General features: G+C 43.7%; 1 protein-coding gene across 1 annotated transcript; it reads left to right on the forward strand.

Moving 5' to 3' along the window:
• Positions 1 to 396: 396 nt before the first annotated feature.
• Positions 397 to 20,981, forward strand: SH2D1B (SH2 domain containing 1B). The gene is made up of 4 exons (XM_025991251.2): positions 397 to 659; positions 14,771 to 14,834; positions 17,071 to 17,236; positions 19,244 to 20,981. The coding sequence occupies exons 1-4, from the start codon at positions 496 to 498 to the stop codon at positions 19,282 to 19,284; spliced, it is 435 nt and encodes a 144-aa protein (XP_025847036.1). The 5' UTR covers positions 397 to 495; the 3' UTR covers positions 19,285 to 20,981.
• The last annotated feature ends 865 nt before the right edge of the window (positions 20,982 to 21,846 follow it).

Consider the following 21,846-nt stretch of genomic DNA (forward strand, 5'->3'; position numbering starts at 1 on the left):
ATCTGGACGTACCTGGGCTCATTCAGCATCTGAACACTTTTTGAGCACCTGTTATGATCCTAGCCTAGCAAATCATAGGCAGCTTCAGCAAGGAAATAGGCATCCGTCACAGCAAAAGGTAGCGGCGTGCTCCCTGAAAGGAACATCGGCAGCCAGAGAGGGTGAAAATGGGTGATCTAGGGTGTTATACAGGGTTGCAACCCACTTCTAGGGAGCTCAGCTTCAGCACTGCAGCCCCAGACATGAAACATCACTGAGTAGACTGCGTGCTCAACCTGCTTTCACATACTTCTGAGTCACACTACGGTCACTTAAGGCTGAAGTGTGTGGTCACTTCATCACTCCACCCCTCTCATTTCCTGAATCTTGCGAAACTGTTTTGAGTCCTGCAGAGCCGCCTCGTCTCACTCCTACCAGCTGGCGGAAGAATCGCTTCCAGACTCTGTGAGGCCCCTTCCTCCAGTTCCATCCCTGGAGCTGACTGGGAGCTTGGGCATGGATTACAGGGATATCCGAAGGCTCCCCACGGATCTGCCCTATTACCATGGCCCTCTGTCCAAGAAAGACTGTGAGAACCTGCTGCTCAAGGATGGGATAGATGGCAACTTCCTGCTAAGGGACAGTGAGTCTTTGCCAGGAGTTCTGTGCCTCTGCGTCTCGTGAGTAGTCTCATCTTTCACATCTCAGAACCTTACCCTGAATGCGGTGCTGATACAGCCAAATACCAAAGAAATTGCATTTCACTCTGCCCTTGTGGCCCAAATGAGCAGAATGTGAACAAGGTGGGCAGTGCTTGAAGAGCCTGCAAGGAGTGTCTGTCCCAGGTCCTCCACCTGCCCTTCTCTCCCTGGTGCAAATGCCACCCCAGCAGACCCTCTGCAGCAGCAGCGGTGTGGGTGGCCGCGAAGGGAAGGGCTGTGAAGGCCTGGAGGTGAGGCGGATACAGGGAAGGTGCCCTTTCCCATAGAGGTTGGCTTATTTGCTCTGGAAAAGGCTAGATGTCCTTTATGAAATTTTAATCTGAGAGACTTAAGTGTTCACATTTTTCTGCGGGCTCCACTTGGGATGCTTAAAATACAATTTCAAATTTTGTAAGGTTCGTACAGAGCCTCAACATGCATCATATCCTTTCATCCTTCCTATAGCCTATCAAGGCCAGCATGAGCATTTTCTAGGTGAAGAATCAGAGACCTTGATTTCTCAACCAACGTGCTCGTATTAAAAAATTCCCCTGGCATTTCCAAAGAGTTCAGCGTGAAATTCCAGTAGCTCGCCTGCTGAAGGAGCTTGTTAGTCCCGTTTAGGAAACAATCCTGGACAGGTATTCATGGGAACCTACTATCTTTAAATGTTCTGTTTAGAGAGATCACTGAAATTTTTCTTCTAGCAGCTAGAGGAATAAAAACCCAAATGTGTCTATGAGTATGCATTAGTGCTTCTGAGTGTGAGGACAAAAGGGATTTGATACTAACGAAATAGGCAGAGATCTCTTTTTTTTCTTTATATGATACTAAGGATGCAGGTAAAAGAAAGGTAGCCTTAAGAGGGTTAGCAGTTTGAATTCTCACTCTCAGGGATGAAGAGAGTTTACACGTATTTTTTAGCCACTGGTAATTCCTCTTTTGAGAATTGCACAATCACCTTCTTCACCCATTTTTAGCTTGAGTTGTTTGTCTTCTGTTTACTGTTTTTTTTTTTTCTCCTAGTTTCTATATAGGAAGGTAAAATATTTTTTTTCCTAAAGGACACGGGCACAAAAGAAAACTATAGACCAATTTCAATTAAGATCCATTTTCAATAAACTGCTAACAATACAGGAGCCAGTAACACATAAGTTCAAGTTTGGTCCATTCCAAGAAGTCAAGGATGGTTCCACATTGGGTAAATTAGTAGTTTAATTACATATTAGTAGGTCAAAGTTGACAAAATGCATAACTCACTCAAATGTGCTTAAAAGGTATTAGAAAAAATTCAACATTCATCCCTTAATTAAATACACACACATACACATGCATGCATGTACTTACATATTCTTAAAGATTCAAAGTTAGATAGATATAAATTTAAATATATAAATAAAATATAATATATATATTTTATATATATAATATGATATTTTAATTAGATATTAAGAAAAGAGATGTTTAATTAGATTAATTAAATATTATCTAATTAATATCTAATTATCTTAATTTCTTAATATTTGCTGCTAAAATAATGAATGAGCTGATAACACTCATTACCAGCACTACTATGGAGCATTTTCTGGAAGATTTGGGCAAGTGTTATTAGCCAAAGGAAATCAAGGTAAAGTTGAAAAAAAAGATGCAAAATTATTATAATTTGCAGTTGACATGATTTTATGCCTGTGAAATCTAAGATTTAATTGAAAAAACCCTAAAAAGTAAATTTAAGAAAATTCAATAACAACATCTGCTTATAAAATTGAAATCAAAATCATAGCTTTTTCATTAAGAAAAAAACAAAAAAACAAAACAAAACAAAAGAAAAAAGAAAAAAAACAACTAGAAAAAAAAAGAGAAAAGTAACCAGGAAGAAGATATAAAGCAGGTAATTTACATTAGCAATAATAATAATAATAATATACCCAGGGTTAAATGTGATGTGAAATGTGTAAGGTTTGTCTGAGAAAACTTCAGAACCTACTGAGGAATTCACTAGAAGATGTACATCAAATTAGAGACTCAATTTAGAAGCATATCAGCTTACCATAATTAATCTATAAATCTGATATGTTTCCAGTAAAAAAAATCAACAGAACTTTTAGTTTTCTTCAAGAATCATAAAACGCATTCAGGTGGGACGTGGAATGCAGGAAACTTGCTAGAATAGCCAAAAAAATATTTATTTAAAAAAGGGGACTAGAGGCACCTGGCTGGCTTAGTCAGGGAAACATCTGACTCTTGATCTCGAGGGTTGTGGGTGTGGAGACTACTTAAAAATAAAACCTTAAGAAAAGGGAGGAACTAGCTCTAGCAAATATTTAAAAACATTGTAAAATGACTGATTTCTACAGGAATTGAGTATTTGGTACTGAGGCTCCTGGCTGACTCAGCTGGAGGAGCGTGTGATTCTTGATCTTGAGGTCATCAGTTTGAGCTCCATGTTGGGTGTAGAGATACTTAAGTAAATAGAAACTTCAAAAAAAAAAAAAAAGAGTTTGGTGCTGACAGATCAATGGAATAGAAAACAGAATATGGTAGAAATAAGGCCAAATACATTGTAATTTAGCATATGATCAAAAGAGTATTTCAGGGGCACCTGGGTGGCTCAGTTGGTTAAGCGTCTGCCTTCAGCTCAGGTCATGATCCCAAGGTCCTAGGATTGAGCCCTGCAGCGGGCTCCATTGCTTCTTCCTCTCCTTCTGCCTGCTGCTCCCCCTATTTGTGCCCCCTCTCTCTCTGGGTCAAATGAATAAGTAAAATCTTAAAAAAAAAAAAAAAAAAAAAGAGTATTTCACATCGACAATGATGAACAACCATGAATGGTGTTGGGGCGCTTGACTGGTGGCTTTGGAAAAAAATATACCTGAATTCCTTTCTTCTTAAGTAAAGTTAATTCAAAGTGGTTCTAATGCATGCATTATTTTTTTAAACATGAAACCACTAAGAAGAAACAATGAACTATTAAAATATATGCTTGGGGTTGAGAAGGGCCTTTCTAAGCAGAATAGAAAGCCCAGAAGCCAAAAAAGAAAAGTCTGATGAATCTGACCACTATTAAAAAAAAACAAAAAAACAAAAAAACTGCTGATAATAACACTTAAAAGACTATCAACAAAAAAATTTTTTTAAAAAGACTATCAACAAACTAACAGGACAAGTGAACCCTATGAACAGATAAATGCTTTTAAAAATTAATACAAAACTAGGGAAAGGGAAAGAGAAGGAGATTCTTTGAAACAGAAATGTGAAAAGTAAAGATAAGGAAAAATGTTAGATCTCATAACTGAAGAAATACAAACTGGAAAAATAATGAGATACCATTTTTACCTATTCAATAGGCAAGAATGAAAACTATGGAAATGCCCAAATGAAGTTAGGGTGTCAGGAAGCAGAAACCCTCACACAGGCTAACAACACAGTCTCTTCCAATGGTGACGTGGCCCAAGCATAAAATGCATGGATGTAACCCTTGACCCTAAATTCACTAATAAAAACCTATCTTGGCTGGCTCAGTTGGTAGAGCATGTGACTCTTGATTTTGGGGTTGTGAGTTCAAGCCCTGCATTGAGTGTAGAGATTATCTAGAAAAAATTTTTTGTAAAAACATCTATCTTACATGACCTCACAATTGCCTACCTTATTTTACATGTGACAGCAAGAGTATGTGCAAATTGATAACAAGATTGGGTAAATGTGTATGTGGCATGAAAAAACCTCCCGACATCTATTGTAAGAAAAAGGCAAGATGCAAAGCATGATGCCATTTGTGTAAAAAAAAAAAAAAAGTATGCCTGGATCTTTGTATATTCATACAAAATCTCTAGAAGGTATAGGGGAAACTTGTAATAGTGGGTTACAGTTAGGAAATTAAGAAAGAATGACTTGGGGGAAAGGTTGTGAATTTATTCATTTGATAGCTTTGCACTGTTCAAATGTTTTATATATGCACATATTACTTTTGTAACTAGAAAAAAATGTCTAAAAAGGTAGTGAATCCCTATTATCTATTCAAACACTGTGGTAGGACCTAGGGAGATTCCCATAGGGAACCTGCAATTTTTTTCAAGAGATCCAAAACATGTAAATAGATTTAAACAAGGTAAAGTTTAAGAAGAGACAGTTTTATGCACACGGAAGGGCAGAAAATATGAGCAGGAGAGTCTTCTTAGAGGGGGTGGGATTTGAGCTGAGAAGAGTGGTAAGATTTGATCACATGGAAATGGGATGGAAGTCATGTTAGGGAGGGAAGGGGGTAGGAATGGAGGTCTAGAGGTAGGATGTTTTAAAGCACAGATCAATCATACAGGGATCCTGAAAGGTAGCTTGGAGACCAGCTTTGGGAAAAGTAGGTTCGGGATAATATTATGGGGTCTGAGAAGAATGAGTCCATAGATGGCAGGAGGATATAGATGGTTTCTGGGCAGGGAAGTGATAAGACTAGAACTCCCCAAACTCTCTAAAACTGGAGTTTTAGGAACTCCAATCTGGTGTGGAGGATGCACCAAAGCTGACAGGTGATGGTGGTTAAGACTGTTGTGTCTCCAGCTGGGAGATGGTGAAGAACTAGCGATCGGGGTGGGGGGGGACAAACAGTGGGAATGGGAAAAGAAGGTGCAAGGGATGTCGTAGAGATAGAAAGACTTTGATCCAGACCTCAGGGTAGGTAGTCTCTACTGGGATTCTCTTTAAAAAATCAACATTTATTTTCAACTATTTTATGGAGCAGCAACCCAACTCATGTGTTCTTCTAAAGCAAAAGTGACTAAGAAATGTAAAAAATAATAAATCAGGGGTGCCTCGGTGGCTCAGTCAGTTGTGTCTGCCTTTGGCTCAGGTCATGATCCCAGCGTCCTGGGATGGAGAACTGCATCGGGCTCCCAGCTCAGTGAGGAGCCTGATTCTCCCTCTCCCTCTCCCTATAACCTCAGTTCCACTCACACTCTCTCCCACTTTCTCTCTTAAATAAATAAATAAGTGAAATCTCTAAAAATAAAAAAAATAGGTCAAAAATAATAAATCAAGTGAAGAAGGATGAATACACACTTGGGGGTCCCTACACGTAATCAGGCCTCACCCTCTTCCCTGCCCAGGTCCCTGAAAGGCAGACACATTGCAGGTGCCCTCAGGTTTATGGCTCAGGTCAGATGGCCCCCATCTAAATGGACCTTATCATGACCCTTGTGAAATTTTGTTATCACAGAGATCAGTGCGGACCACTCAATTCTAGTTGTTCAACAAGTATTGAAAGTCTCTTACCTGCCAGGCACTATGCTAGGCACTCGATTGGTGCCTTCAACACAGCTCAAAGCCTAGTGGGGAAAATAAAGAAATAAATGGGGGGAGGAGTAAACAGGCACCATGTGTACTGACGACTGCTCTCCATCAGAGCGGTTGGGAACTGAGAACAATGGGGTGACCCATTGATTGAGACGTGGAGAGCCCAGGTGGACCTGGTAGTGGGAGGATGAGTAATAGAACCTGTACCTATTCATTCAACATGCAAATACCGAGCGCCTCTCCTGTTCCAGATACGGTTCTAGGCGGTGGTGAAATAGTGGTGAATGCTGCAGGCATCAGTCTTGTCCTCCTGAGAGCACATTCTAGCAAGAGGAAGCAATATGATGAAAACCAAACAGAATCAGAGCATAGGGAGGGATAGAGGCGACTTTAGGTTGGGTACAGAAAAGGTTCCTCGGAGGAGGTCGCACAAAGCAATCCGTGCTTCGATACACAACCTTATGTGAGCAAAGCCAAATGATGTGCAACCCAAGGATCAGCCTCTTTTCCCACATCAGTGCATTCAGAGCCACCATGAACGTGCTTCCCATGAGCCAAGCATTGTGGGAGGAATGTTACACTCCTTATCTCATTTACCCTTGTCACCTTAGTGGGTGACATTATCCCTGGTTTGTGGGGAAAGAAATGAGAGCTTCTCATTAAACAACTTGTCCAACTTGTCAACATGTCATTATATATCCCCTCTTGCCAATGTCTCCAGTGCCACTGAAATATGTTCAAGGTTGTCACCTCGGAACTGTGTCTGTCATAAGGTGCCCAAGCAGGGGTCTGGAGGGCCTGGCAGTAGATTCCGATCTGTGGGGTCTTGCCATTCTGCTTCCCGAAACTGAGCCGCCCTTTCTTCTTTGTGGTGTGACAGTGGCAACATACCAGCTTCCATGCTTTCACAGACCTAAACAAAAATATTATGCGGAAGTTTAGAAATAAAGCAAGTCACACAGAGAGTTGGCCAAGAAGCATATAGTACTGGGCAGAAAGCTCTGAGGTAAATGTGGACAGGAAATGTGACTTGATCGTTGAGCCTGATAGGAAACGCCAACGTGCCAAACCACTGTCTCTGCAAGTGTGACTTTGTGAGTGAGAAGGGGCTGGGTCTGTCTATAGAATCAGTAGAGTCACAACAGAGTCCATATCAGGAGGTGCAAGGGCTGCAGCTGTAGGCCTGGGAGGAGAGGAGGCACTTTGTAGCCAGAGGACGGTGAAGGGTCTGTGCCCTGACTTATCACCTGTCTCTGAGGAGAGAGAGAGAGAGAGAGAGAGAGACACCTGGGGTGGGTAGGGAGGGTCATTTTTAGCTCTCCAAGTCTGAGATCTTTGAAGACACTAGAGCTCACAAAGAAAAAGGCATTTCAAACATTTTAGTTTATTTTAGAAAAATCAATTGCAGAGAAAGATATAAAAGAGAAAGCAAAATGTTCTCAGTGTCACCACGTGGAAATGACTATGTCCAGTATTTCAGCACGCATGCCTCCAGACTGCTCTCTACCCCCGTGCATGTCTAGGGAGATGTATACGTGTGCACAAATGAGTCGTTAGACGTGATGATCTGCATGCTGTTTCTGCTAACGGGTTGTTGGTATCTTTCCACATCAAAAAAAGCACCAATACACATCATCTTTTATTGCTTACTCTTTTACTGATTGGATATATCATAACTGGTACATAATCATACATTTACGTTGTTTCCACTTTGGCCCAATGGAGCCAGTGTAATTGGAGACCATTAACATTTTTGTGCTTTACATCTTTGAAAGTTTGTCCAACTCTTCCCTCAGACAAAAGCCTAGAATGGTTGATATTTTAACAGACATTGGCAAATGAGCACCACAAAACGTTGTACCAAGGCACACCCCAATCAAGACAAGTGAGAAGGCCGGAAGCCAAAAGTCTTAAAATACTCTTTATTGACGTGTGTTTCACACTTGTGTCATGGCATAAAGAAACGCAGAATATCTTCATAGGGCAGTGAATTCCATTTCCTTCCAATGACCTTTTTGAGTTTGGTTATAAACTCGAAAGTTTATAAACTATAAGCTCGAACGTGAAGAAGTTTGCCCGTAACGCTGGTCACAGTGTGAGACCAATTGCTAATCGTGAATTTGTCATGAACTGAGCAAGGATGCAAAGATCCTTGCACAGAGCCTCACGTGATGTCATTCATAAGGCCAAACCCCAATGGAAAGAGTGAAACAATTCAAAGACAAGCAGAAGCTCAGAAAACCTGTATTCTGACTCTCTCTCTCTTTTTAAGGATTTTATTTATTTGAGAGAGTGAGAGCGTGTGAGTAGTGAGGGGGGTGGGAGAGGGGGCAGAGGGACCAGCAGACTCCCTACGGAGGGAGGAGCCCAAAGAGGTGTAGGGGAGACTCACTCCACATGGGGCTGAACACGCAGCTCGATCCCAGGACCTTGGGATCATGACCTGAGCAGAAGTCAGACACCTAACCGACTCAGCTCCCCAGGTGCCCCTATTCTGACCTTCTCCAACTGAAAATTTTCCTTTCAATTGAAAGATAATGCCAAAGATTTGAAAATGGTCTTTAGTAGCCCTCTGTATTTCTCACATCTTAAATGGTGTTGAAGATTTCCACGGACAGCCAAGAAAGTAGGCATTTCAATACCTCCGGTATTATAAACCTTTGAAATGATTGAGTGCCCATCTGGATCTGGCTCCTTGTTGTCATGTCCAGAGCGGTCCTCCACTGTGGGAGGGTCACCCTCATGCCAGAGATCAAGCCAGAGATCAAGCCACCATGTATTTACTAAGGACCTAACAGCAAATATAGGAAATCTTTTTCTTCTATCTAATGCCAAGACTAACCATGAATATAGTCATAAGCATGAATGCAAAATGAACTTAATTTTGGTTTCCAAATTAAAATTTATTAAAAATAAATTCTGTTCGTATACAATTTTATGTTATGCTTTTTATAGCTTTATTGAGGTATCATTGATATAAAATAAAAAGTGTACGATTTGATGAATTTTGACATTTACAGACACTCATGAAACCATCACCACAGTCAAAATAATGAACATTTCCATCGCCTCCAAAACTTCTCACATCCCTTTTTGATCTCTCCTTCCCATACCCCCCACCCAGACCCCAAGACACCATTGTCTGCTTTCTGGCACTACAGATTCATACATATTTTCCAGAATTTAATGTAAATCAAATAATAAAGTAGTAGCCCTTTTTGTCTGACTTCTTTCATCCAGAATGATTATTTTGAGATTCATCTGTATGGTTACCTGGGCCAGAGTTCACCCCATTCATTGCTGAGTAGTACTCCATTCTAGGGATACATTATAATCTGTTTACTCAGCCAGAACGATTACAATTGAAATTGATATAAACATTTGCAATCAGTCTTGTGAACATATGATTTCATTTCACTTCTATGTGGAATTTAGGAAACAAAACAAATGAACAAAGGAAAAAAAAAGAGACAAACCGAGAAACAAACTCTTAATTCTAGAGAACACACACTGCTGGTCACCAGAGAGGGAAGGTGGGTGGGGGGATGGGGGCAACAGGTGACAGAGATTAAGAGTACCCCAATCGTGATGAGCACTGAGAAATGTCTAGAATTGTTGAATCACTATGTTGTACACCTGGAACTGATATAACACTGGATGTCAACTACACTGGAGTTAAAATTGAGTCATGTTAATTTATTTCTTAGACATTTTATTTATTTATTTGAGAGAAAGAGAGAGAGATTGACCAGTCAGAGAGAGGGAGAAGCAGACTCCCCACTGCGCAGGGAGCCCCACTCAGGCCTTGATCCCAGAACCCCAGGATCATGACCTGAGCCAAAGGCAGACTCCGAACTGACTGAGCCATCCAGGTGCCCCAGATTGAGCCTTTTTGAACTGTTTGTTTTGTGTTCGTGTTTGGATAAAGACTGTTTAGAGCAGCCGGTGAGCGTGTGGAATCGTAGAAAGGTAACCACTGACATTACTAAGAGCTTAAGTGGCAAACTCTGCTTTCAGTAAAGAGATAGCAACTCCTTTCAAGATCCAAAAGGTTCAAAACAGATTTTTTTTTTGAAGTTGCAGAACAAGGGATGAGATTGTTTGAAGATGAACAAATCAAAGGAAAGTATTCAGAGTTAGCTTAAACTTTACGTCTTTAGCATTTCCCATCTGTGTCAACAGATCATGCTTTTCCAATGGATGGAAACATTTGCATAAAAAGTCCTCAGAACCCAGTAATGACACCACCACTGATTCACCTTCTCTCCCTGCCTTCTTCCCTCCTCCTCCTCCCTTCATCCCTCCCTCTCTTCTTCCCTTTTTGCACATCAAAATTGTACTAAAAAGACAAATTTTACTTTATTTTTTTTCAATTTTACTTTAAATTTTTCATTATTAACTAAAATTTAATAAGGTTTGGAGTGTTTGCTTTCTTTGATTAATTTTAATTAATTTTATTAATTTATTATCTACTTGTTTGAGGGAAAGAGAGTAGGGGGAGGGGCAGAGGGAGAGAGAGAGGATAGAATCTTAAGCAGACTCTGTGCTGAGCGTGGAGCCTGATGTAGGGCTCCCATCCCAGGACCCTGAGATCACTACCTCAGCTGAAACGGAGTCAGACGCTTAACCACCTGTGCCACCAGGTGCCCCAACGAATGTAATCTAATGATAGTTATTTTTTTAAGATTTATTATTTGTTCCTTCATGAGAGACACAGAGAGAGGCAGAGACATAGGCAGAGGGAGAAGCAGCTCCTTGCAGGGAGCCCGATGCAGGGCTCAATCCCAGGACCCTGGGATCACATCCTGGGAGATGCTCAACCACTGAGCCACCCAGGCGTCCCAATCTACTGATAGTTTATATTAGAAAATATGTATTTATGTATTTTAATTAATTTAACATTTTCTTCCCATTTTGTAATATATTTATGATTTTTTTAGATTGTAAATGTTTTAAATATTCAGTTCCTGTGATCTTTGCTTTTTTAATAAATAATAAAATACTGGCACTGTCAGTTTTGTGCCAATATTGCCAATCTCAAAAAGTACACATTTGGGCTTACAGATTGCATGCATTTCAGCTTTACTAAACTGTCAAATTGTTCCCCAAGACATTAATAGCTAATTATATCCCCATTAGTTGTAGATAGAACTTTCTACATAGCTTTACATCACGGTCAATATTTTCCATGAGTAAACTCTCACGTGTTTGCCAACCTGGTATGAAATGATATCTACTTGTGGTGTAATTTGTATTTCTCTGGGGCACCTGGGTGGTTCAGTGGTTGAGCGTCTGCCTTTGGCTCAGGTCGTGATCCTGGGCTACTGGGATCGTGTCCTACATCTGGCTCCCTGCTCATTAAGGAGCCTGCCTCTCTCTCTGCCCCTCCCCCTGCTTGTGTGCTCTTTCACTCTTCTTTTCTCTCAAATATGAAATAAAATCTTTTTTTTTAATCTTTTAAAAATTGTATTTCCCTGATAGTGAAGTAAAACATCTTTTCATATGTTTTATCGGACAATTTCATTAGCCCTTTTTTATGATACATTGGTGTCATTATTTTTTTTAAGATTTTATTTATTTATTCATGAGGGACACAGAGAGAGGCAGAGACACAGGCAGAGGGAGAAGCAGGCTCCCTGCAGGGAGTCTGATACGGGACTCGATCCCAGGACCCCGGGATCATGCCCTGAACCAAAGGCAGACAGTCAACCGCTGGGCCACCCAGGTGTCCCACACCATTATTCTTTAAACTTTTGTAAATATTTTTCATCTACTCAATTAAAAACAAAGAAAAAATAAGCATCAGCCCTGGCTGTCATGTAAAGAATAATAATGAGATCAGAGAGAGAGGGGAAAAAATTGCTAGAACTATGTCCTTGAGTAGATAAAAATGGGTGGCATCCAGTGGAAGAGAGAGGAATTAGTTCCAGGAGCAGCATGCAAAGTTCATGCATGGTTACAAAGGCTGAGTATGTGAGCGCTCGGCCGAATGGCTGTGGTGGCTCAGAGTCTGCAAATTCTCTTCCAATCACTTGAATCTCTGTGAAGTCATCAGTGAAGTGAGGCGTTCAGTGTTTAAGGAGAAAGAGGACAGTGTACAGTCACTTGTTGAGGGAACAGGGAAGGAGATTATTGCCTGGAGGCTCCAGAGCCCACGGGAGGTCTGTGGTCGTTAATTGAAGGGGAGACCAGTCAGCCCACCAAGGGAACCAAGGCAGGTGAGTGCCAAGAGTGCCAAGTGGTAGGGCCAAAGGACTGCAGGCTCTTGGGTCAAGGGCTGGAAGGGGTCAGCGAACAGAGGAAACGATCTGGACGTGGGGGCCAGAGAGTGGGATGTGTGAAGTTCACACCATGAAGGGGTTGCAGTCATGGGCAATCACAAGTTCAAAGTATAAGCAGGACTGGCCTCATGGCTTGTAACCCAGGCAGTTGCACAGAGCCCGATGTTCACAGGGCCCTGCACTTGGTTTCGTACTCTGCCGTCACCATCTCGAAATTTCTAACCATGTGTTGGCAAGGGGCCTTGCGTTTTCATTTTGCCCCGGGTCCCAATGTCCTGGTTATGAACACAGAGTGAGTGGCTGATGCAGGTGGAGGAGACGAGGCTGCTGCAGGAGAAGACTTTGAGGAACAGAGAAACTGTGGGGTGGGAGAGTCGTGTACGCATGAAGAGCACCGGCTGAAGCTTTGGGCAGGAATAGCACTGAAGTTAGTGATCGTGAGCTAAGAGCTAGACCCTAGAGAAGTGAGGGGCAATAAGCAGGGGCACAACAACAGTGAAGGGTAGTAGGTGACAGCACCTGATGGCACGAAAAGCCCTGGGTTTGGAGGAAGGAGAGAAACAACACAGAAGAGCCCTGACAACAAGGACAAGGATGCTGACCTCCCCCCCAGGTCCTGCAGGGAGAGGGCTTTGGGAGGAAGAGGCAGCCAGGTAGATGGTAGTGGGGGTGGGGGGCGGGGAGCGGTGTCCTGGGGGCAGAGCCAGGTTTCTCTTAGAGCAAGAAGGTGGTAGGGATGTTTAGAGAACGGGTTAATGACCTACAAGGCTGGGGTTCTGGTAATGATGACACAGGGATAAAGGGAATAATGAGATTAGCCCAGGAGGTTCAAGGCAGAGTGGAGGCAAGACTGTGAGGATCCATTAGAGAGGGCTCCCCTGTCACCATTGCTGTTGGGGTGAAGGCCTAGGGTCAGCATTGTCTTTTGATGTATGTTTAGTTCAAATGCTTGCTGAAAAACCCTGTTTCTTTTACACATTTTGCAAGTAGCATTTATATAATAATAATTGGAACAAGGGGTATTAAAAAATAAGTTTCTATGTTTACCCAGTGACACTATAGATACTCATCTCACTGCTCTGTAATCTCTTATAGAGTTTTGTTCCCCCTAAACGTTCCAAAATAAGTGCATAAAGGCATCACAAGTTCAATAAATCAATTTCTCTGTAAAGCACTGTTGCCACATGGCTTATTATTTCATTTTAAATGCCTTGCAAAGAAAAAGATCATATTTGAGCAACGTCTGTCTTTAGAACTTGGAAATCCATGGCCTTTGGACTAGTTGACATAGACGCTCCATTTGTTTTACTCTTTCATTTTCCTCTGGTGGAGATTTTCTTTTTTTTTGGTGGAGATTTTATTAGCTGATATTACAACAGCGTAATTAAAAATGAACTCATTTGAGAAGTTAAAATAAGATAGTTGGGTTTCAAAGAACTATGTGATCGGCCAAACACAATGTACGGACCTCCTTCGGATCCGATCTGAACGAGATGCCTCTGTGAAAAGAAATTTGGGGGACTTTGTCACATGTGGACAAGGACACATGGGGAATGTTGTGTTGCTTGTGATGTAATTTGGGGACACCCACTGGCTTAGTCTGGCCTCAGGAACCCCCACAGAAAGGATTGGGATTTGAGGTCAATTGCCAAAGCCAATCAATGACAATCAGTGATCAAATCTTCTGTGCCTTAAAGCTCTAAGTTGCTTTCTAAATTCCCAATTCAGTCAAATGATTCTTTGGCATAGGTGCAAGCTCCGGGGGTGGGCGTGGGATCGGCAGATAATTTGGGCCTCCTGTCAATGTCTTTCACTCTCTCTCTCTCTCTCTCTCTTTTTAACACTTTAATACTTCTGGAGAATCAGAATAGGTTGACCAGTTGGTAGAGACATCTAATGTATGCACTTTCCTCCTGGGAAACTATTGTGAAACTGAGCCCTTACGATCAATGGTATCTTGGATTTGGAGAAATCCGGCAACGTATGTATGCTATGGAAATTGCTAGACTGAAAAAAAAAAAAAAGGAAATTGCTAGATTGGGTCTGTTATCTAGATTCTGGTTACTTAGCCAGTGGCGCCCGTTCCAAGAAGAATAAGAGCACAGTATGTCACTTCCTTGGACAAAATTCCCAGCGTTCTCTCTTTTAATTAACACTAACTATCTCTATGAGTTCAAGGACGCATCATTTAGTAACCAATACAGGAACGGCTCAATGGTGTTTTGTATGTTGCATCAACTCAGAGCTAAGTGAAAAAAACTAGAGAGAAGTACCAAGACTATGGGAACAGTAAATTCTCTCTCCTGATCCTCTTTGCCACAAGCCCAGACTTCCACCATCAGAAAAAGGGTCCCCGTTTCCAAACCTGTGTCTCTTTCAAATTCCCACAGTTGAGAATGCCTGAAAACGATCCGTTTCTTTTTGGGACCCAAGATTGCCAAAGGCATTGCGCTCAAAACTGAGCGGTAGATGGTCCCTGGATTTGCATATGAGAGCATTATGATTCACACAATCATCTTTCCGCAGGTTTAAAAATTTAGTCTACACGTACCGAATCTTCGAAGAGAGACGTGGGTTTTACAATATACAGGTAAGAACATACGAGAACTCCTGCAACAGCATCAACAGAAGACACATAGACCAACTCTAAAGCCTGAGATGTGGCCACCTAGAGGCATTTTAAAAAGGGAAGCAACTTGCAGAGGTAGAGTCAGATCAAAAGTAAACCTTGCCTTTCTCTGAGGGCAACGGGGAGCATCCCTGAATATTCACGGCTGTTGTTCAGACTTGTAGAGGTGCATGACCCCAGCTCCCAGTGCTTAAATGGGACCAGCCTGGACTCTGGGTGAGACCACTGTCCAATTAGAAGACTACCCAGTGACCAGGGCAGGACGGGACGGGAGGGGGCCAGGTCTGAACATGCAGGAAGCCAAGGCAGTTCCACGGTTGTATGAAAATACAAAGAGAAGCATCAGTCCATGGGCAGTCTTAGTCTTGGGGGGGGGGGGGGTCCTTTAATTTTTCTGGTTTACTGAGCACTAAGCAGAAAATCCTTATTGTTTTGAAATAATTCCTCTGGCTTAGGAAGCAGAGCAAAATAAGTTTAACCGAATCTTTACCAACAGAGAATCCTGAAATAATCTTTTTGAAACACTTGCAGACAAGGTTAAGCAGATTGTTCGCCGCCAGATTTCTCAGAATCTTCGATATGCTAATGTTCATTGTGAATATCTAAAAGAAATCAGAATATATCATGATCCCCAAACACATACATAGCACACATACATATGTGGGTGTGTTGTATAGAGAGAATTTTTCTTTTCCTACAAAGGATGTTAGTGAGGCAGCTGACAAAATTTGAATAAGGTCTGTAGATCAGTAAGCAATACCACATCAAGATTAATTTCCTCATTTTATTTTTTTAAAGACTTTATTTATTCATGAGAGAGAGAGAGAGAGAGAGAGAGAGAGGCAGAGACATAGGCAGACAGAGAAGCAGGCTCCATACAGGGAGCCTGACATGGGCCTCAAACCTGGGAATCCAGGATCACGCCTTGAGCCGAAGGCAGGTGCTCAACCGCTGAGCCACCCAGGTGTCCCAATTTCCTCATTTTAATCACTGTGGTGCGGATATGTAATGCTCTTGCCTTTTTGAAAATACTGACATATTTAGGGTTACAAAGCTATCATGTCTGCACTTAATCTCAAAAAAAATTTTTAAGAAGATTATGTATATGCATCACTATACATGTACATATATGTGTGTGCATCTAGAAAAAGAAAATGAAAAGCAAATATGTACAATAAAGTGTTGACATATGGGGTATGAGGTGCATCTGGGTGGCTCAGGTTATGATCCCAGGATCCTAGGATCGAGCCTCACATGGGGGGGTGGTCCCTGCTGCACGAAGAGCCTACTCCCTCTGTCTCTGCCTTCTGCCTCCCGACTTGTGCTCTCTCTCTCTCTCTGTATAAAATAAATAAATATTGAAAAAAAAAACAATTTAAAAGACATTTGGGGTGTGGGTGAAGGATATATATATATAAAGATTTTAAGAGCATTTTTGCAATTTTTCTTCCAATCTAAAATTATCTCGACATAAGATGTTTTCTAAAAAGAAACATCTATTAACACTTTCTTTCCTTGTCGTGCATGCTTTGGGAAATGGTGATAATTCCCCAGTACGCTGTTTCGTCTCTTGTCTGGACAAACCAGAGCGAGGCCCGGAAGTCAGCTCTAACTTGGACACGGGCACCTCGCTGAGGAACAGCGACGCACTCAGAGCCCCTAGTGGGGGCTGGTGATGAGCGTCTATAGAACCTGCCCGAAGGCGACTTCAGCGTCCACCTACGTGTCTGGTGGAGGTTAACCACACTACATGTCAGAGAACCTTCTGGTTTCCACTTCTCTCTGCAGTTTGACATGGAGCCCTATGGGAAACACAGTGATCATCAAGAAAGCAGGCACAGTGTCTGGCACCAGCTCCCACAGGGTGACCGGCTGCACTAGTATCCCAAGCAGTGTCCCAGGCAAGGTTGCCAAGGGTGGGGGCTCCCTCGGCGCTGCAGACCTAGGATCCTAGAGGACCCCCGATCCCAGATCCTCTCTGCCCACAGTAGCTCAGGTCACAGGCCGGTCTTAAAAATAAAGCTTTCTGAGTATTTTGATGGGTGTGAGCTCGTAAGCGTGAACTGCCAGCTGCTCGTCTGCAGTCTTCCAGCTCCGACATAGCACTTCGTGGGGGGATCAAACCCCTGCTTTGACAAGTGTCACAGTTCACACACAATACATGGTGATGAGCCATCTCCTTCTTGTATTTTGGCAGACGGTGGAAGGTGCTCCCAAACAGATCTTTCCAAACCTAAAAGAGTTGATCTCCAAGTTTGAGAAACCAAGCCAAGGGCTGGTGGTGCACCTCATACAGCCGATAAAGAAAGCCAGCTCCTGCCCGAGGTGGAGAAGATCACGGATAAAGCTGGATAGTATTTACGGTAAAAACTCTCACACAAGGGTCAGAAAGGGATCGTGGTCCCATTTCTTCCCCTGACCGACTCTGTAGAATTTATAGACGCACACACTGTTCTGTTGTGTTATCTCTTAAAGGCTTTGCCCACAAAAAGCAGGGTTGATCCTGTTGGGCAAGATCTTTTTTTTATATATATATATTTTTATTTATTTATTCATGAGAGACACAGAGAGAGAGAGAGGCAGAGACACAGGTAGAGGGGGAAGCAGGCTCCATGCAGGGAGCCCGACGTGGGTCTCGATCCCGGGTCTCCAGTATCAGACCCTGGGCTGAAAGCGGCGCTAAACTGCTGAGCCACCCGGGCTGCCCCTGTTGGGCAAGATCTTGTTGGGCAGGCTGTTTTTGAGCCCTGGGGGTGGCCCCCGCGTGGGGCCCTCTGCCCGGAGGGTCAGGAGAGCAGGAGCGGCCCCAGGGCGCTGATCCAGGGGAGAGCTGACCTTGAACTCATCCGTGACCTTACACGATCCACAGGCTTGGGAGGAGATGGACAAGTAGGCCAAGTTTTCAAATGAGAAAATTGCCTCAATGCCCTCACCAAGGCTCATGCAGAGTCACGTTTTGCTTGGTGTTTGCGGAGCATTCATCTATTTAGTGTTAGGGGACGAGTTATTTCACATATCACCCTAACGGTATTAAGCCATGGTGGGAAATGAGAGGGGGTCGATCACCTTGAGTGCGGAGAATCCACGCTGAGGCTGCTCAAATGGCATCACTTGCAGCCACAATCACTTACCCACCCCCCTTGAAACCCCCTCTCAGGAAGTCCTCCCTCTCACACTTGTCAGTTATGATGTGGTTTGAATTTCACACGGACTTCCGGAGACATTTAGGGTTTACTACTGTCTTCTCGTGGTGGCATGTGTGGTCCCATTCCCAAGCAGAGGGATTGCGGTTATCAGTGGCCAGGATGGGGGCACCGGGAGGAGGCACGAGCTGGGGGGAGGGCAGAGGGCAGAGTTCCAGGGAGCCCACAGCCCCCCCGCCCCCACATCCTACTCTGTCTACTTCAGTCACCCTCTGGGCTGCCAGCGCAAGCTTCTCACTTCCCAGCAGAACTAAGCATGGGTTTTTAATGATTAAAATAAAAACCCCTCCTCTGCCCCCTGCCAAGGACTCTGCACCCATGTACATGCAGAGTCACTTCCTATAGGTTCAGCCATGGGTGTAGTCCCATGGCCACGTTGCACCAAAAGTTACAGAAAAGAAGAGCACAAAGGGGGGCAGAGCACTTTCCAAAGGGCCGCAGCCCTTAGGAAAAACCCAGATGAGTTGCTGAGGGTGGTGGGAGCCGTGGCGGTATCGGTCCAGCGATGATAAAATAATCACAAATGCCAAGGAGAGAGTCCTTTAAAGATCTTTCCTAAGAACTGGGCTGGAGTCTTAGCACCCCAGCTGCCCTGGTAGGTAACTCCAAGCCTTCAGCTACCAAAGGGGAGACATCCTTTCCTCAGCTCATTGGCTTCCTCCCCTTCCCTCCACCTCCTTAGAATAAGCTTAAGATGTTTTCACCCTGAGGGAGACACGGGGGTTCTGCTGGTCAGTGCAGGCATCTGGAGCTGAAACTTGGGTGCCTAAACTTATAAAGAGACCCCCCTATTTTGCCGGGAGAGCTCCTTGTGATACCCCAGCCCTTCAAGAATCTTTTTTTTTAAGATTTTATTTATTTATTCATGAAAGAGAGAGAGGCAGAGATACAGGCAGAGGGAGAAGCAGGCTCCATGCAGGGAGCCCTACGTGGGACTTGATCCCGGTCTCCAGGATCACGCCCTGGGCTGAAGGCAGGCGCTAAACCGCTGAGCCACCCAGGGCTGCCCCGTGATACCCCAGCCCTTGAAGATGTCACTATGACGTAGCATCGAGGTCATCCTGTGCCTGGGGAGAGGTTGTCTCTTCCATGAGTGAGGTTGGTCTGTGTGATTCCTGGGTGTTGAGCCTCATGGCTGGTCTTCTGCTTCCCCCCAACCCCCTACAGAGAACAACAGTAACAGTGACTATGTGGAGGTCTTACCCTGAAGACAAAGAGACTGAACAAAGCAATTAGAGAAGAGATGGAGTGACAGCTCTCACTGGCAACCCTGCTTCTCCTGTAGGTGCGCATGTGGAATACTTAGCTCGCGGGGAGAATTCAGACTCTCTGAAGATGTTCCCAGAGAAATTGTTTCCCGCATCTCTGCCTCCCGTGCACTCGCCATGAGCCGCTTTGAGACTCCTTCCCCTCATCCCCCTCCACTCTTCTTGCTGGGAATAGGACAGCCTGAACCTATTCTCCTCAACTTCTTAAAGATACCGTTGCATCCTAGTGGATGCCCTCCTGCAGACCAGGCGATCGGAGACACAGCTTTGCACGGGAGAGAGCACATTCGGCCGGGACTTAGGGACTGAGTTCCAACCCTGTGGCGATGTGACTTTGGAGAAGCCTCTTCCCCCATCTGGGGGTCTCCATACCTTCATCTGTAAAATAAACACATGTTCCCACCCCTCTGCTGAGCTGGGTTGTGCCTGATGGAGTTGAGGAGATCTGGGGTTATGGAGATGTACACGGGAGTGGCAAGGGATCCGAGTCCCAGCCTCCCAAACAGCCAACATGTTCTCCGCACCTGCCTGTCCTGGTCTGAGTCATGGTGGGGGGGCCCTGACCTCTCCCCTCGCCCGCTGCCACCTGTCCTTCTTCCCCACATTCCAGCTCTTCTCTTTCTTACTAATCTTGATATTCTTGCCAAACACACCCATGGATACACTTTCCCCCTGGTTTTGCCCAATTTCACTTATGCACCAACCACTTCAGCAGTGCGGGTGTAGCCCTGTACCGCAGTGGTATCTGTGGGGATTTAAGAAATACTCTATTTCATGTGGTTCCTGTTCCCAACTAGACTTTAGGTGCCACCAAAGCATGGTTGGGTCTCCCTCATATTCCCCAGTGTGGAAATGTGCTGTGTAGAGCAATGGAAACATGTGCCCATTCTCAGGATTTTGACCGGAAGCAGGGGTTTGTTGAATTGGTTCTTAATCTTTTGCATTTTTCTGCTAGTTCATAATTTTAATTAAGACCTGATTAGTGTGCAATGTACCAAATTCTATGCCCATTCTTTTACCTATCTTCAAGCCATAGTGATTCATTTTACCCACTGGACGTATCTTCCAAAGTTATTAAAGAGAGGAACTAGAGATTTCCAGACAACATGAACAGACATTGTGGTTGGAGTCCCAAGGTGTGAGCCATTCGCAGTTCTTGAGTCACAGAAATCCATAGCTACTACCAAGTAGGTTAGGAGTGAAATGCAGCCACCATATTCAGAGAGCTGAGGGACCCAAAAATCCTTCTGGCAAGCTTGCTTTCTGGGGTTCGGTCCCGATCTTGGATTCTACATCCATGGTACAAAGAAGTATGTTCCAGTTTCCAGAGTCCACAGCAATCTTTTTTTTTTTCCACAGCAATCTTTTTAAATTTTATTTATTTATGATAGTCACACACAGAGAGAGAGAGAGGCAGAGACACAGGCAGAGGGAGAAGCAGGCTCCATGCACCGGGAGCCCGATGTGGGATTCGATCCCGGTCTCCAGGATCGTGCCCTGGGCCAAAGACAGGCGCTAAACCGCTGCGCCACCCAGGGATCCCCCACAGCAATCTTTTGAACAGAAAATATATCCAGTGCCAATGAAAACTTATTTATTTCTTGAACAAACGACTGAATAAATCCATCTAAAATGTAGTCTCTCATTCCGGATAGCAGAGATTTATTTGAACTTTAGACATTTCAAAATCTAGTAGAACAAGAGTATTAGTTCAAGACCTCTCTTAAAGATTTATTTATTTATTTATGAGAGAGAGAGAGAGAGAGAGAGAGAGGCAGACACAGGCAGAGGGAGAAGCAGGCTCCATGCAGGGAGCCCAATGTGGGACTTGATCCTGGAACTCTAGGATCATGCCCTGGGCCAAAGGCAGATGCTCAACCGCTGAGCCACGTAGGCATCCAGTTCAAGACCTCTCAATCATAACTTTGATAAAAGTGATTTCCTTTACATGAGCACCCAGGTATAGCACCTTACATGGTCCCCAGCACACTCCTCAAATGAGCAAACAGTAGCTGATGTTAACGTCATGCTATAAATCGCTAAAATTTTTTAGAAGACTGTGAACAGGTCACGTGAAGAACAGCTGAAAGATCTGGGCATATGGGACTGGAAGAGGGAAGATGTCTAAACCTACAATAGGTATATCAAGTATCTGGGTCACTTTTCTCTGAAAGAGGGTACAATGCCAGACCGCAGAACTCACACCAGTGGCTGGGTGTTTATGGGAGGGCGGTTTTAGCCATGTATCAGAAAGAACTCTGAAACCACTAGAGCAGATCTTTATGCAAACAGCCTGCCCTGTGCTGTAGTGGAAGTGAAAGGTGACTTTTTTTCCAAGGATATGGGAGAGATTCAGAAATTAGACTGCCTACCTGCAAGATACCTTCCCATTTAGGGATCCTTGGATCCTACTGCCATCTTTTCACAACTCCAGTGGGAATCTCTCTCTCTCTCTCTCTCTCTCTCTTTTGGACTTATATATGGAGAGTTAAGAAGCTAATC

This window comes from Vulpes vulpes, chromosome 5, assembly GCF_048418805.1.
Source record: "Vulpes vulpes isolate BD-2025 chromosome 5, VulVul3, whole genome shotgun sequence".
Taxonomy (NCBI): Eukaryota; Metazoa; Chordata; class Mammalia; order Carnivora; family Canidae; genus Vulpes; species Vulpes vulpes.

Bases quoted from the DNA above. Each gene is read 5' to 3' on its own strand.
- SH2D1B (XM_025991251.2), top strand. From the start codon at position 496: ATGGATTACAGGGATATCCGAAGGCTCCCCACGGATCTGCCCTATTAC. The intron at 14,835-17,070 runs GTAAGAACATAC...GTATTTTGGCAG, and splicing joins GTGGGTTTTACAATATACAG to ACGGTGGAAGGTGCTCCCAA. The intron at 17,237-19,243 runs GTAAAAACTCTC...AACCCCCTACAG, and splicing joins AAAGCTGGATAGTATTTACG to AGAACAACAGTAACAGTGAC.